A 17,245-nucleotide genomic window follows, 5' to 3' on the forward strand; every position below is an offset into this window, starting at 1 on the left:
CTAACACACAGGCAGGACACTAGGACACTAACACACAGGCAGGACACTAACACACAGGCAGGACACTGACACACAGGCAGGACTATGACACAAAGGCAGGACACTGACACACAGGCAGGACTATGACACACAGGCAGGACACTTACACACAGGCAGGACACTAACACACTGACAGGGCACTGACACACAGGCAGGATACTGACACACAGGCAGGACACTATCACACAGGCAGGACTATGACACACAGACAGGACACTGACACACAGGCAGGACCCTGACACACAGGCAGGACCCTGACACACAGGCAGGACTATGACACACAGGCAGGACACTAACACACAGGCAGGACACTGACACACAGGCAGGACACTGACACACAGGCAGGACACTAAACACACATGCAGGACACTGACACACAGGAAGGACTATGACACACAGACAGGACACTAACACACAGGCAGGACACTGACACACAGGAAGGACTATGACACACAGGCAGGACACTTACACACAGGCAGGACTATGACACACAGGCAGGACACTGACACACAGGCAGGACACTAACACACAGGCAGGACACTAACACACAGTCAGGACACTGACACACAGGCAGGACTATGACACACAGGCAGGACACTAACACACAGTCAGGACACTGACACACAGGAAGGACTATGACACACAGGCAGGACACTAACACACAGGCAGGACTATGACACACAGACAGGACACTGACACACAGGCAGGACACGAACACACAGGCAGGACACTGACACAGGCAGGATACTGACACACAGGCAGGACACGAACACACAGGCAGGATACTGACACATAGGCTTGACACTGACACAGGCAGGACACTGACACACAGGCAGGACACAGGTCAGGACACTGACATTGGGGCACAACACTGATACAAAGGCATGACACAAACACGGGTGCATCCTTTGTCAATTAAAAGAACTCACTTGCATATGAACAGTGTTCACAGTTTTTGGAGCACCTTTCAACGTCAGGGTGTGGCCAGAAGAACAGGAGAGGATCAACAAACTCAAGTCACCTACAGGTTCATCTTACAGGTTGATCAACAATGTTTCAGAGCTCATTACATCCCAGGCATCACGAAATGATGCATGTCCTTGCCTTAACAGTGTGTCTGTAAACACTCAAACAGTCCACTCCAGTTTAAGATGATTCCAGATTAACAGTGGACTTCTTGGATAGGCATGTCAGATTTGGCTCTAGTAATGATCACTAGGACAGCCAGAATGGCATTGCATATTGTCCATGTAAGAGTTACGGGACAGTACTACAAAGACAACAAGCTGGTGCCAGTAGTTGTGCCATTTCCACGCCATGCTGATCAACTGTTTGTCTTTCAAGACAATAATGCTTGTGCCCAACGTGCATGTGTCAAAACTGACTACCTCCAGCGGCAAGAAGTCACCAGTCAGCTATGATAGCTGAACTGGACCAGGTCCTGCAGAGGAGTTGGCAAGAATCCCTCTTATTGTCTTTTGGAGATTGATTCAGACCATGCCAAGCATATAAACACATATCATTACGTTGTTTTATTACATAGTCATGTTTCTGTAATCATCTGTTATTTTCAAATATCCTTACTTTTTTTTAGATTATATATACAGAATTTGGCTGTAGAAAATGTGGAAGGCATTCACCAGTTTTAGACTACTGGTGTCAGCACAGGAGGTGAACTTGATGTTCCAATCCTCTGGGCATCACATACCAAATAGAAACTCAAGCTTGGAGCCTAGCTTTGCATGTATTACTATTAGTGGTGGAACAATAAACCTATGCATCGTTGGATCGCGATTTTTTACTTCCTGATACAAGTATCGATCACAGTCGCGCACTAAGTAAAAAAATATTGATTCATACTTTAATGACTGTTACACAAAACACTAATTAGTAGTGAAATTTAGTACTGAAAAAGTAAAAATTATTTACATCCATTGCACATTATTTGACAGTGCCAACTGTAAATCGTCAGTGTATGTGCCAGGTATTTGACTATCCCGCCTATATAAAAAATGGTTTAGGCTCCACAGATAAGAGCACATACAAGTATCGTGATACTTATCGGATCGTGAACAAGGTATCGTGATACATGCTGGATCTCGTAGTTGGTGTATCATCCCAGCCCTAGCATGTATGAGTAAGGATGTGACAGGTGGTACAGGATTAGTTTCAAGTCTTATCTGCTCCCGTTACAACAGATCAGCATCACAGCATCAACTACAGAAGACATCACCAACTGCGGAATTTATTTGCAATAGGTTGTATCGGGATAAGGAATAATTTACATAAATTAAAATGTTTATTATATCAATATCCTGATACCATAGCTCTGTATCCCACCCAGCCTTCCTTAGAGCCTTTCAGATGAGTGTGGAGGAAGGGTTCCAGGGGTGGTATATTAAAATTGGTTAGATGTTGTCAAATATATAACCATTAGTGGTAAACATATTGAGGGCAGCATATCACCAGCTGCACCTGATGTTTCAGCAAGCTCCTCCTACCCTGAAGACCGATTGCGCTATTGGAATGGCTACTTGTTGTTCTATGAAAGAATGGAGGAACCTGCAACGCCAGCCACTGCAAAGAAGAGCAAGATTGTCAAGAAAGTACTTACAGATGGAGGGTATGTTTTGTTTGTGTTTTGTTTACATGGTCACCAATGTCTCATATTCTGAAAGCATTAATATGGCTTTAAAAAATAAAACAATTGGTTCTCAGGCAATGTCTTTGAAAATATAGTGCGGGCAGCCAGTGTTTTTTTGGTGTGTGTGTGTGTTTAAACTAGTATGTAACCAAATTAACAGTTGTGTTAAATCATTAATTCCTTAATGAGTAAAATATACAGAATTTGGAATACAGTTTTTGACAACTGCCGACTATCAGTGTGTTTACGCACACAATAACCTTTCATTTTATTTCACAACGCAAAAACATTTTCGTGAGCACACAACACCAGAAGAAGCTTGTCAACTAATCCGTACTGAAGTATGCAAGTTAGTCCTGTTATTATACTATCTGGATAAAAAGTGTTCATTGTGTATCTGGACTTACGTTGTAATTCATTAAATTACTTTTATCCAAGATTTCATTCAATTTTGTCGTCTTTTATTTCGGCTAAAGCGTGTATGAACTGATCAGCAAATCACATCAACTCACCATGAACTCGCTTTGAAAAGAACATTAGTTGTTACAGATACAAAATCTTGGGGCTTCCTATCACTGTATTGAAATATCTTTTCAGTTATGATATTGGCCATGACATTAAGTATTTTTTAAACAAAATCACCCACAGATAGGGGAGAAAATGTGTGAACAACTGATTGCTATTTTCAGCTCACTTTACGCGACAAATACACATGAAATCTTTATATCTGCATTTGAAACATTGTCCGGCATACAGTACACAAATACCATTAAATTTGTAAATCATCATAAGTAGTGATGTTTTATTGTAGATTTCTTAATTTCATTGACCAAATTTGCAAACGGCAAGACAAGCACACAAACTCCTATTGCTGCCATGACCATAACATGAGATGCGCAGTAAAGTGTGAGTAGTGTTCATGTAAAGGGAAGCAACTGCATGCTCTATTGGATCGCATTGTTTTATAGTATTACCGGGGTTGTGTTTTTGAGACGTGGAATATTTAAGGATTTTTTTTTTTTAAACTGGAAATAAAAAAACAAAATATGCAGCAGACTTTTTGAGGATGCGGGCAGTGCCTGAAAACCAAGGCCATTATTTTTTTAGCCTTTGTTAAATGCTTTAAAATCTTCTGATTGTTGCAGGAAGAGCCGCATGGACTCAGACAGCCTGATGGAACTGACGGAACTGGTCCACAAGGGAGAGAGAAAGGGCATCTTTGTTGACAAGATGCCTGCCAGTATACAGCAGATCATTCATGCTGAAAATGTAACCTTCGTCAAGAACAGAGATGTGTACAACCATGAATATTTCTCATTTGTGAAGAATCTTGTTTCAATAAATACAGTAAGTAGCCATTAACAATACCACCTAAAGGGAACTGTGAAAATCAATAAGAACTCACTGGCCCAAAAGTCCTATTTCTTCATCAACTATTCTTATCAGGACCTGCCTGATTGATGGTGCTGAGACCTGGTGAAGGTGCCCTCCAGGAATCCTTCCATCAGTTTTCCAGAGCATTATGTACATATAAATTCTATTGTGAAACTTGATTTAAAGGGACAGGTTGTCAACCATTCCGAAGCTTTGTCGTAAACAATAGCCGATAACCACCAAGCTTACTCGCCTTATTCCATTTCTGCTTCAGTGACCACAACACAGGGATAGGCATATCATGTGACTTTCCTCTTTGTAAAAAATGCACTTATTCTGAAATAAGAGTAAATGAACCTAATGGTGTGCATTACATATTGTTTTGCTTAATTATATAGATATACTAGTACAACTGACAGAGAGGTGCATGACAATATAGATTTACACATCAAAGTGATTGTATATCACTCACTCTCGGTAGGGGTTTGATAACCGGACGTGGAGGATAAATAAGTGTTTGGGAAAAGCTTTTCACGTTTTAGGATATTTTCTCAATGGCCAAAGACATATGTTTATTTAAGTGTGTAGATTTGTGCAAAATGAAACATGAAAATCATATGAATGGACTGTGTAAGATGTGACAATGAGATGGAGGTACTTGGCTGGCTGCAAGGAACTTTGGGTTCTGTTACAAAACAAGACTGAAACCAGATTACTCTGCACAGAGCTTGTGTTGTCTGCTTCACTGTGCTGAGCTTTGTTGTTTTGGTTTGAGTATTGAATCGGGCCTGTGATGTCACATTCAGAAATTATTTCATGCATGATTATATACACACAGAATCGCCCATGTACTGTCCCTTTAACCTTTGTGTTTTTACCATGCATGCTCCAATTTTTGCTCAAGATGTATTTCCTTGTTCTGTAAACATCTCAGAAGCCACAATAGAATGAAGCCTAAGTTTACATGCTTCATCTCACCATTGATGACATCATTTGTTGAAGAGGTTCAAATACGATTTTCAATATGGCCGCCAGGTCAGCCCTATTGGAAAATCTATTTGTCCCCATTACTCAGTCCTTTTTGTTCAAAATGTTGTGAACGTTTTTAGGACTTGTTGGCAGTGGGGTTGACAATATTTCAAATTTGACCTTTGCACTTCGACCAGCCTGAAAACTGAAGCTTCTTATGGCCGTAACTTGGCCATTTTATTTCCAAATTTAATGAAGTTTTTTGTCTGTGTAGTAGGTAGTAGGGCCTAAGCACACAAGTTTAGTTTCTGTTGTGATATTTCAAATTTGGCCTTTCGTTAACTGTTACTCTTTGACCATGCTTCTAAATTGTCTCAAAATGCATTTCCTCACACTGTAAGCATCATATCCTCAGAAATCAATGAATCAGTGAACCTAAAACCTCACATGCTTGCAGTCTTCAACTTGAGCCACTGGTATGACGTCATCTGGTAGAAGTCTCTGGTTAAATTCTGTTAGGTCAAGTAAGCTCATCTAAGAAAAGTGTCCCTATGGCAACAGTGAAATGAAACTACTTAAAATTTACTAAAAGTATTCCTTAGACCTATGTTTGGAGCTAGTAGACTCAAAAATTATTTGAACAGACTGCTTGTTCTTAAGAATAATGTCTTCTGAATTGATTTCTTCAGAAATTCAGATGTTGTTACTTTCTTCATATTTTCATTAGTCATCAGTGCAGAAAATGTTTGAATATCAATGCTTACAGTAAGCTTTGTTAAATGTGGGTAATTCCTGTGAATACCATACATGTGTTACATCGATGCCATAATCTTGTATTTTAGCTGACATCACACGATAAAAATCTTTACATTTTTAACAGAAGTCCTCTTCACCGTCAGTTATCCATAATCAGTCGTATGGATAAAAGTCTTCTACTGCTGAATGCATTTGTGCATGAGCAAGGAGAGAAACTTCACTTCTTATCTGTGATTGCTAGAGTCAAAGAGGTTTTTTTCTGGAACACTTTGGTAGTTTGTCCTTCTGAAGTTCATCTATAATTTTAGTCTACGAAAGAAGATTGAAAATTCCATGAATCAAACCAAGTAATGTCTGTGAGGATCCACACCATATACCTTATCAGTTTGTGGTACAGAACGTGAGAAAAAACACAAGGCTTTGATATAAAAATCCCCTTCTAAAAAAATAAACTCCTGTTTTGATTAAATGCCATGTCTCTGAACCTTCAGAAATGAATAAATGATGGGCATTTAATCAAGGATTTACAGTACTTTGTGTCTTCTTATTTGGTTGTATTGGTAACATAAGTTATTACTTGGTGACGTGTTGTTGGGAAGGATGGCGTCTCCCTCTCCATCATTGTCCGCAGGCAGTATAGAATGCAGAAACTACAAGATCACTGGGGATCTGCACTTGAGCTGTTGGAGGTGCAGAGATTCTCTCTGTATGCTGAAGGAGATATGTCCTCTTCTAATTATCTAGCTGGCTAATTATCTATATGTCCTCTGTTAAATTTGGATAAGGAAGAGAATGTATGGATGTCAACTTCTTTATTATGAGGAACACAACATTTCGGAGTATATACTTACTCCTTCATCAGGTGAATAAATACTATGAGTCAGAGAACAATATATATGTACCTGTAAGAACAACAAAAGTAATAAGATACCAAAGGTGATTGGTGCTGATAGGTGATAAGCAATGGACAAATGGGTTAACGGTTAATTAGTACTGATAGTTGATATTGATGGACAACTGGGAGCCCGGACTTAGATTGTAACAACAAAAGTAATAATGGGGCCTTTATTAGATTAGGAGTACCGCAAGGCGTGGTCAGGAGTCTGCGGTCCATTGGTCCCCAGGAATATTTGGACAGCATTAGATTAGGAGTACCGCAAGGTGTGGTCAGGAGACTGCTGGTCATTGGTCCCCTTGAATATTTGGACAGCATTAGATTAGGAGTACCGCAAGGTGTGGTCAGGAGACTGCTGGTCATTGGTCCCCAGGAATATTTGGACAGCATTACAGTGGGGTCGGGGGATTGTTGTTGGCCATCGGTTCCCGAGAATATTTTGACACTGTTTGATTAGGGGTACTAAGGGACCGGTGGATATGTGTCCCCTTAGAGATTTGGACATCACAGAGTTAAGCTTGACAACCAAAGTAGCACAGTTTCTTCAAAGCAAGCAAACCACCAAGAGCTGTGAACGACTGCCTCCCAAGCTCATTAAGAAGACAGTTGTGGCTTCCATATGTGACCATCAGTTAGCGCAGGGTTACGGTCTAGACTACTTACAAGCCATAGATACTGTTGGGAACCTCACAACAGGGATCACGAAAAAGCTGATGGTCTTGGCTACTGTCACAAGTGAACCATCAGTATGCTGGGAAGAATGAAGGTTTTCCGCCTTGCGCATGCAAAAGAGCATTTGGTAGTAGAAAATGATCATCCACATAACTGATTATTGACAGCCGACAATGAAGTGGACTTCTGTTGAAAATCTGAAGGTTTTTATATTGTGATGACAGCAAAAATACAGGATTATCGCAATAATGTTATAGACGTAGTATTCTTAGAATTATTAACTATGATAAGTATTGTGTGATTTTTGTTGACATGTTAAATTGTTGACTACTTATCCAGGTGAGCTACAGCGTTTTAAATTTTTTTAATTTTGTATACTATAAGTTTATGATTTAGATAATTACATACAATTGGATTTTAAGCCTATTTGAATTTTTACCCTGATTTGATCTGTATTTCCAGGAGCTGAAGCATAATGCTGACTATGGTGTGATGTGTGTACAGTCATTGCAGCTTGGAGTTCGCTTTCTGTTCAACACATATCTGAGGAATCGCCGCAAAACAGTGTATGTACAAACATTGATTGGTCCAGACTTGTGTCATTTCCTCTTAAACACTTGCTCACTTTGACTGATGTGGTGGACACCATTACTGTTTGCAGCTACACATGCCCTTCAGTTCATACTACCTCCATGATTGGGTCCAAAATATCTGGACCAGATGGTTTGTGATACCAATCTCAAGTGACTTTCTTCATGTGTTGTTTGACAAAAAGTATGTTGCTTATATCTATTTTTTTGTGTTTAAAAGATAAATTAAAAAACCCAAGTGAACAACAAAAACTCCCCCCGGATAATGCTCCTTGTCTGTCCGTCCATCAATTTCAATCAAAACAATTTGGGCTAAGGGCGGCGGATTTCATTTCTTGAACACAACTCAAAAAACGTTCAATGTCTTTCAACAAAACTTGGCAGATATATCAAACAGATCCTGAAGTGGTGCCTTTCGCTATTTGCACATTTGGGGCCTTTTTGTTTTTTCATGATTTGCATGGAAACGAATTGGATTTAGTCTCAAAAGGTAGGGGTAGGTGTCGTTTCCGGAGCACAAGATGAAACCTGTGAAAGACTTTTCATCCAAACCTGGTACATGTATTCACCAAGGGCTGAAATGGTACCTTTTGCTATTTAGGAATTTTAAAAAAATAATTAAAGTTTGAAGTTTTTCCTGTTTCCAAGGCAACAAGTCTCTTCATAGTGGTGTGTTTGTACAGATCATATCTAAAACTCTGCACACACAAAGATCAGGTGGTCAACTGGTACCTTTTGCTATTAAGAGATTATTAATTGCTATTTTATCTGCGTCCAGGGCAACATGTTTGATTTTGACTCTGTTCATAGTGGTGTGTACCTGACATAGAAATACAAAATTCAATCCCAATTCAATGGTATGGACAGATTAGATAGAAATTCTCTTATCAAGTTGGACTTCACAGTAACAATCAGATGATTTGTTCAAATTTGTTGGGGCCAGGGGGGATTGTCATCTCTGATGACTGTTGTTTTGTACAGGTGCATGGAAGCCCAGTTACCTAAGGCCTGGACTCCCAGATTCAGCCTGCTCATATACATGGTTTGTCATCTTAGTTGCCCCCTGTGCCCATTGGTTTGATCAAAGTAGTAAATATATGCAACCTGCATCACTTTGGGCCTTCCACCTACATTAAGCTGAAATGCCTTGAAAAATGACATTCTACTGAAAGTGGAGTGAAGCACTATAACTGACTTTCTTACTGTTTTTGTACTGCAGCTTAGAGTTAGATAAGTGGGTGGAGCTTGTGGACACTCTGCTGATGAAGTCAAAGGATACGTGTCTCTGGTTGGTGGAATACCTCTCCAGCAAGGAAGGACAAGAGTTCATCAAGTAGGTCACACCTTGTTTTGATATATATCTTCCACCATTTGACATCATATTTAGTCCTCCGTTTCTTGGACTGCCTTGATGGTGTAGTGGATGGAGCGTCTGCCCATAGAGCGGAAGGTCAATGGTTTGATCCTCGACCATGTCACACAAAACGACATTAAATAATTGTGCTTGTTGTTACCCTGCCTGGCCTTCTGCATTATGGGGATTAAACAAGTACTGGTCTTCTTGGAGTTGGTATGCTATGTCTGAGTGGGGTATTAATGTTAATACTGCAGAATGGTATCTTAGTAGGGTAGCACTATTAAACCAGCATTAGTCGGGCCTAGTACAAGCATCCACACTCACACGTGCGACCCCATTTCACCTCAGTTCACCTCAGCTCAGCTCAGCTTACCTCACCTCACCTCACCTCACCTCACTTTCAGTTATATCATGTTTATCAGAGACATGTAGGAACTTTTGTTGTGATCTTATCTGTAATATTTGACGAATTAAGCAGATGTTTTCCATGGATGTTTCTAAAGGTGAAAGAGACCGCCTCCATGGTCTAGCCCGGAGAGTGGAAGGTCCGGGGTTCGATCCCCGGCTGCGTCATACTAAAACACGTTAAAAGATGGTACTTGTTGTTAACCTGTCTGGCGCTCGGCATTAGGGGCTAAAACAAGGACTGGTCGGCTCGGAGTCAGTATACTTTGTCTGACCGGGGTATTCATGTTAAACTGCAGCATGTTATCTCAGTGGGCTGGCACTACAAATCGGCATCAGTCCGGACTAGGACAAGCAGCCACACACACACGTGCATGCACGTCGCTATATAAGTGCAATAATCTTGGACACGACGTTAACCCCTATTTCACCTCACCTCACCTCTAAAGGTGAACAAGTTTGTTCAGATACAAATCAGATTTTTAGAAAATCATTTGTGTGAATGATCACAAGTTGTTTCAGATCTGGCCTTTGCATCATGATCAACATTCAACTTTGCTATGTTACATAATTTGTTTTCTTCTCTGGAACTCTCTGAGGTTGGGTCGCTATTCATGCCAAGAGATTCCAAAGATTTGTTAAGTGTGTGATCTTGTTGCAATATTGCTGATGTTGTGTAAGGCTCAACTCACTCATTCACTCTATATAATTGCTTGTTCGGTTGGATCAGATTCGCCATTTGTTTTTGTACGTTTTCAGTGCTTATTTGTATACCATTCATTTGCATGCTAGATAGCATGGAATTTAAAGCGTAGAAACTGGGGGAATTGCTCATGGTCTCATGTAATGTTTTCAGATGAGTCGAGACTCATTCTGAACTTTCTTGATAGACATGGACATGTGTGGAAGTGTCATGACGCAAGTCATGCACAGGTCAAAGTAAGGCAACATGGCAAATTTAGGGGTGGGTCTGTAATGATATGAGTGGGATCACTGTGACTGCCAGAACAGTACCACATATTGTGCATGGAAGAGTTACTGGACTACTTCCGAGACAACATTCTGACCTTTCCCCATAGAGCACAACATGTACATCGACTTCAAAGGCCACCTGCTACGTTAGCTGAACTGGACACGACTCCCTCAAACTGTCATTGGGAGATTGACCATGTCATGCCATATAAACAATTGTTTGACCAATCGTGGAAGCATGACCCATTAGTGATCAATTCATCTGCAACGTTCATGTTTTAACTACACACCAATCATCTTTCTTGGTTGTTTGCACCTTACAATAAACTGCCATCATGTTCTGTTGGTCGTCATGTTACACCTAGTCTTCCTTTTTCTTATTCATCTGTTGGTCCTGATTATGTTTCTTGGTTTTCTTAGCACCATACCTATGCAGGTACTAGTATCTGCTCCAATGTGGTTTATTTGTTCCCCAATTAGTGGACCTATTTGCATTCCAGTTATCATTCTTATCTCCCTGGGGAGAATACAACCCAAGCTGCCTACTGGTACTAGAGCGTTTTACTCCTACCTCATATGTCATGTACCCATTGCCTGTTTGGTGAACAGAGGCACAAAATGAACTAAGTCACTTAAGTGTTTTTTTTATATATTCCAGGCCATTCTTGTTGGAGTGCCCAAACAGAGATGTCCGAAGCTTTATGGCAAAGATTTTGGATAGAATTATCTCCAGCTTCTTCTACCATGGTGGTGTGGCGGTATGTCTTCATCTGTTGACAACACAAAGTGTGATTCTTAGTCAAAGTAGAAGTTCTTATTTTGCCGAATATGTTGTGCCTGCTATATAGATCCCTCCTCTGATGTTTCTGATGGTGCTGAATTACGCTCCCCAAGGAGCCCAGCTGGAACGAACTATGCGTTTCAAAGATGACTGTTTTCTCATTAAGTGACCAGTAACTTTATGTTATGTATGTTTTACTGGAGTGATGTCTTACATATGACATATTTGTTTAATTTTTTAACTTATCCTGCATGACTCCCTAATGCTTTTACTGCTGTTTTTTTGACAGAAAGACAAAGCTGTGAAACCAGTGGTGTAGAAAATAACCTGCACAGCTGACCCGTGACCCGGAAACACATTACTGCTTTGTAAGTCAACGCGGGCATATATGTGTTGTTGAGAATTATATTCACTCTATTACCCTATATTGTATTAGGTTCCTGACAACCTTGGGTAAGCCTAGTTTACCAGCCCATCTTCCAAGCCCAGGTTTTGAAGCGGTTCTCTTCCAAACCTGGGTTTTAAAATTGGTCACTTCTAAATGTGCTTTGAGGTTTTACATTTCAATTGTAATACCTAGGTTTGTAAATCGAACCTGCAACCTCTCATATCATGTTGAGGTTTATAACCCACTGTTTTCCCACCAAGGCAGGTGATGTGCAGTTGTGAAATTTGTCATGTCATGACTCCAGCTAGTCCATGCTGCACATGTTTTTTCTCTCGCATTCTTTGAGAGAATTCCTTTTATACCGCGATACACTGTATTGCTTCACTACAAGGTATGTCGATTGTTTTATATTTTTCCTGGTATTTCTTGGATTTAGACGGTTCATAAGTTGAACCTGTGGCTCACCTGACGCCAGCCGCTACATCTATGACTTAGACACTTCCTGCCCCAGTGGGTTCGGCGGTGCCTCCTACAACGTTGGCGCCACTGATGGCGCCCACACTACTGGCAGTCCCGGCTCCCCTGGTGCCTCTTCTCAGCTCTCTGGCTCTACTTGGCCAATTTCTCTTGTCACCAACTCATCAGTGGCGCCACCGACGCCTTCATCTACCCCCTTGTCACCTCTTGTTGACTGAGATCCTAACCGATCTACTCATACTAAATCATCATGTGATTCAGCCTTTTCCAGCTCAACCCGGTGCAGCTCTCTTTCATCCCGGTCACGTCGCAGTTCAGGAGAGTTAACAGATGGTACTTGTTGTTAACCTGTCTGGCGCTTGGCATTAAGGTCTGGTTGGCTCATGAGTCAGTCATGTTAGGCTGCCATTACTCCATCACCCGACCCAGGTGTGGGTAGAGGAGACACAAATTTGGTCAAAGCCCACCTCCACCTGATCCACCTGAAGGATCTGGTGTCAACATTGGACAATATAATCTTTATCGCTTGCTTTCAAGATTCCTTGATTTAGGAAGAACTCTTTTCCCATCCATGCTTTGGAGATGGTGGACAGGACACACACCCTAGATGAGGATCTCATCGAATGACGGAGTTGTCAAAGCCAACAACCATCCAGATCCCGAAACAATTTTGGCTTTCATACAAATGGAGGTCCGCCTTTTCCCTCAAGCCCTTGGTCAGGATGGCCTCATGGTGAGGGCGTGGTGCAAATTCCTACCTTTATGTTGAATGAGTCCACGTAGAGGGCGATAGTACTCTCTTTGAACTTGGTTCACATCATCTGTACCAGAACTTGTAGGTCTTCACTATTCAAGATCGATTAGCCATTTCACAGATTTGTCAAAGGCTACCGGGTACCCACCTCTCGGGATCATCGTTGGCAGGTTGGCTCCTACACCAGCCCTGTCACACACTCTTCACAGAGCTCGGGAATACCACTTGTCCGTCCACCACACATTTTGCAGGGGATTGTCTGTGTGTGGAGCTTGAACCTTATCTCTGGCCAAAACCTTAGGCTACCGAGCAGGGTGATTTAAATGTCAATTGTCAAGAACTTTCTGACTGTATACATCTTTGACCGGAATTTGGTCAACTGACATAATTCTAGCAGTGCAGTGCAGTGCAGATTGGTTTGCATTCTACTTGTACTTAATGCTACAACTCCTCGATCAGATGCCTGTCACTTACATCAATGTGACCGAGTCGCTAACTTCAGCAGACCTCCGATGTCAACATGCGGAGTAATGAGACACCGCCCTTCAGCGTCACCTCGATATAAGAATGTGAGCTCTTATACAATTCCAAGGGGATGGAAACAATCACCTTACTTCGTACCGTATGATCTTTCAGACCAAAGCTTTATGTTTATATTCAGTTTTGTCTACTGGATACAGCTTCAGCTTCCCATGACCCTTACGTCGATGTCTCGGCGTTCAGTAAGGGAGCGCATTTATTTCATCTTCATGGGATCAGGCTTGGTATCAGACTTTCCACATGTCATCAGCGCCCCACATGATCAGTGACCCTCCTGAAGTTGACTTGTAGACAGCATCTAAATCTGCTACCCGCTCTATAACAGCAGCTTACACTTTGTGAGTGATCAGTGACAAGTGCTCATGAGATTGCTCACGTCTACCCAGGATTTGACGAGCAGAGGTCGCCTACACCTTGGTCCGAACCAACAGTCCCTGGCGCCTTACATAAAATGTCATGACCCTTGTCTATCAGTTGCTCTACCTCCTTGCCTCAGGAGTCATCTGACCTGGTGGACGGAAGAGTCAAACATCTTAGGTGGTGTGTCCTTAACAGAGTTATCCCTGAAGTCCCTCCTGTTCGTAGATGCTTCTTTACAGGTTTTGGACCAGACGACCTCAGGGTGCAGAACTGACCTCAGGGCTGTGATCTGGCATCAAGCACATTTGGCACATCAACAACCTCGATTTGGAGGAGCTCTTATTGGCGATATAACACAATATTTTGTCTATGCAATCAGGGGACAACAAACTCTCACTTCCTCCCTTGACAGACGTTCCAGTTCGTCCATCTTATAGATCAGCTGGGCCTACGCTTTTTGGTCCTGCACATTCCCAGATGTAAGAATGTTCTGGCAGGCACTCTATCTAGATCAGGAAGGGCAGCTCCTTCCCGAGGTACTTCTTCACCTCTGTCAGTGGCCTATGCCATCCCAACATCAACCTCTTCGCCACTTGCAAGAACCACCAGATCTCAACTTATGTCTCCCCGATGGAAGCTTTCACCATCACTTCAGAAGAACGAAGAGAGTATGCTTTTCGGACACCATTACTTCTTCCAAAAGTGATGCAGATGATCAGGGAAACCAAGAGCCTCGCTCTGACTTTGGCTGGTTGGTGGATCTGGAAGACATGTCCACAAACAACCTCCTCGAATTACCAGGTTGGCCAAACAGATAGGTTTTGAATCTCATGCCTGGCAAAAGGCCTTAGGTGCCAAGGATTATCCATCCAGAGCAGCGACAGCTATCAATTTGGCTCACAGACCTTCTACCAGAGGGATTTACAACAACAAGTGGCGATCCTTTGAGAGTTTCTGCAGGGAAAACATCAGGACCCTCATTCTTGACAGAATTTCTTCTGTTCCTGCACATCAAAAGACACCTCAAGGGCAGTATCATTACTACTTACCTGGTGGCAGTCCCAGAAGTTCTCAGAATGACAAAGCTTTGCTGTGCTCCTTCAGTTTGGAGGATCAGAAGGCCAAGTTCAAACCCCCATTTGAACCACTTCAGTCTTCCTCTTGGATATGGGCTACTGTGGCAAGGGAGAAAGAGCTACATGAGTTTGACATGCCTTTTCCGATTCGAGCGCAGGGCGCACAGCGCCATTCATCTTGGGCTGTGAATCAACTCCCTGGGCAGCCAGACCAATCCTTTACCATCACACCTCTCTCTTCGATAGTGGGTGCCGAAGACGAGCAGTAATTCCAACTATGCCCTGTTCGTGCACTGAGGTGTCTTTTCTTATGCTCCGAGGCCCACATGGAGCCAGGAGACGACTGTTCCTCCCTGTTTTCCATTACCTCGCAAACAGACATTTGCCGTCAACACAATCTCCTTGCAGTTACAAGATTTCTTTCTACGGCTTGCGAGACTGCTGGCTTGGATCCCTCCAGGGCCAATATTCCTTACAAGGTCAGAGCGATTGTCTCTACCATTCCTCTCCACAGCAACTGCTCCGTCCGATCCATCATGGAAGTTTGGAAGTTTGCTTCTGGTTTCTGTCACAGTCCTCGCCAGCAACTACCGGAGAGACGTAGCCTTCAGCTTTCCACAGCTTTGGCCCCTTGGTTGTTGGCCAGCAAGTCACCAACCGCAAGCAACATGTACTCTTCCCGATGCCCAGAGCTGTCCTTTTGACCTCTCTGGTGCTTGTCACTCCAGACTAGAAGGTTTACATGCTAGTAGCATTAGCTCGGTAGTTCAGTTCTAGACCTTAGATCACACTTTTTTCACACTGTACTGTTACCTGGACATTCTGCATCCCTCACACTCTTGTTTTGCTCTGACAGGAATGGTCATTGTTTTCTGCTCATCGTGCTGGTTACTTGGAGCTTGACAGGGATGTATTTCAGATCACATCTTAGGTATGCCCACCTGCCGTACCATCTGATAAAGATGCATTAAGGAGTATTGCAGGATAAGTTTAATTCTTTTAGTAATTTTTAAAAAAAAATTACACACTTGTATACTTATCCTGCATTACTTCGTCTAAGTGCCCTCCCGTCGCAGTGCTACCTCCCCACGAAGTTTTCAGATGTTATGTTCTAAGCAGTAATGTGCTCTTATATGACGTCAGCACTTCTGGGTCACGTGGCAGCTGTGTGAGGGTATTGCTGGACCACTGGTTGGAACAACTCTCACAGCTTCATCTTTCTGTCAAACAACATCAGTAAATGGATTAAGGAGTAATGCAGGATAAGGATACAAGGATAAGGATACATATATTTTGACTTTACTAATTTTCACAGACACACAAGAACTTTGACTGTGTCATAGAACACTTGCTGGTTATGCTGGAGAAAGATGTTGTAGACCATGTCAAGAATTGCTTCCAGTACTTTACAGTCATCCGCAACTATGTGCAGATGGTGAGTAGCATTAATAATAATGATAATGATAATGATAATAATTTATATCATTGAATTTTCTGTCCCTTCTGACACATGTGATTGACAAGATACAGGAAAACCATGACAAATATGCGGGCCTCACTTTTGAAATGTCACACTTGCAGCCCAAGTACCAAGTTGTCCGACTCCCCATTGCTCTCGGTGCTTTAGGTTTGGTACCTCCCAATCTGTTGGCTGACATTGGAAGAGTATCCCGGTTTGCTACCGGGAATACAGCCCTTCTGACAATCTGGGTAATGGAGAAGGCGGTAGTGTTGGGGAGTCTTCACATTCTCCGAAAAGTTCTTGGTGGGTTCGACCAGGCAGTACTTCCTGGGAGGAAGTCCCATTCACTGTCTGGGCTGCATGTAAAGGAGGCAAGGGCCCTGAGCTGATGATGAGCCTAACCAGCTTGACTGTGCCAGGATCACCCAAACACTCTGCTGCATTACTTATTTTAATCTGTAAATAATGATAATAATGGGACATTTATATTGCTCACATTCCACACAACACAGGGGCATGCTCAAAACGTTATTATTACCCCGGTTGCTAGATCAGTTTGCACTCAACAATCTTTCTCAGCTCCTTGGGGAGTATACAACCCAGGCTGCCTGTTAGATGCCACTGCTGGTACTCATTCACTGCTGGGTTAACAGAGGCTCCTTTTTGACAAAGTCACTTGCCCAGGGAGACACCAAATGTGTCACATGTGCTCCAGTGTGGGGCAGGACCGAAGC

At 42.3% G+C, this 17,245-nt stretch overlaps 1 protein-coding gene across 3 annotated transcripts in view; it reads left to right on the forward strand.

The window, feature by feature from the left end:
- LOC139478445 (ubiquitin carboxyl-terminal hydrolase 24-like) overlaps positions 1–17,245 on the forward strand; it is a 213,002-nt gene that overhangs the window by 122,337 nt on the left and 73,420 nt on the right. For all 3 annotated transcript variants that reach the window (XM_071260905.1, XM_071260906.1, XM_071260907.1), the window contains exons 45-50: positions 2,527–2,662; positions 3,829–4,030; positions 7,812–7,915; positions 9,159–9,272; positions 11,332–11,431; positions 16,365–16,484. In XM_071260905.1, coding sequence (XP_071117006.1) covers positions 2,527–2,662; positions 3,829–4,030; positions 7,812–7,915; positions 9,159–9,272; positions 11,332–11,431; positions 16,365–16,484 — 776 coding nt within the window. The remainder of the gene's footprint in view (positions 1–2,526; positions 2,663–3,828; positions 4,031–7,811; positions 7,916–9,158; positions 9,273–11,331; positions 11,432–16,364; positions 16,485–17,245) is intronic.

This window comes from Haliotis cracherodii, unplaced genomic scaffold (assembly GCF_022045235.1).
Source record: "Haliotis cracherodii isolate W230 unplaced genomic scaffold, xgHalCrac1.p SCAF_4, whole genome shotgun sequence".
In the NCBI taxonomy this organism is placed as follows: domain Eukaryota; kingdom Metazoa; phylum Mollusca; class Gastropoda; order Lepetellida; family Haliotidae; genus Haliotis; species Haliotis cracherodii.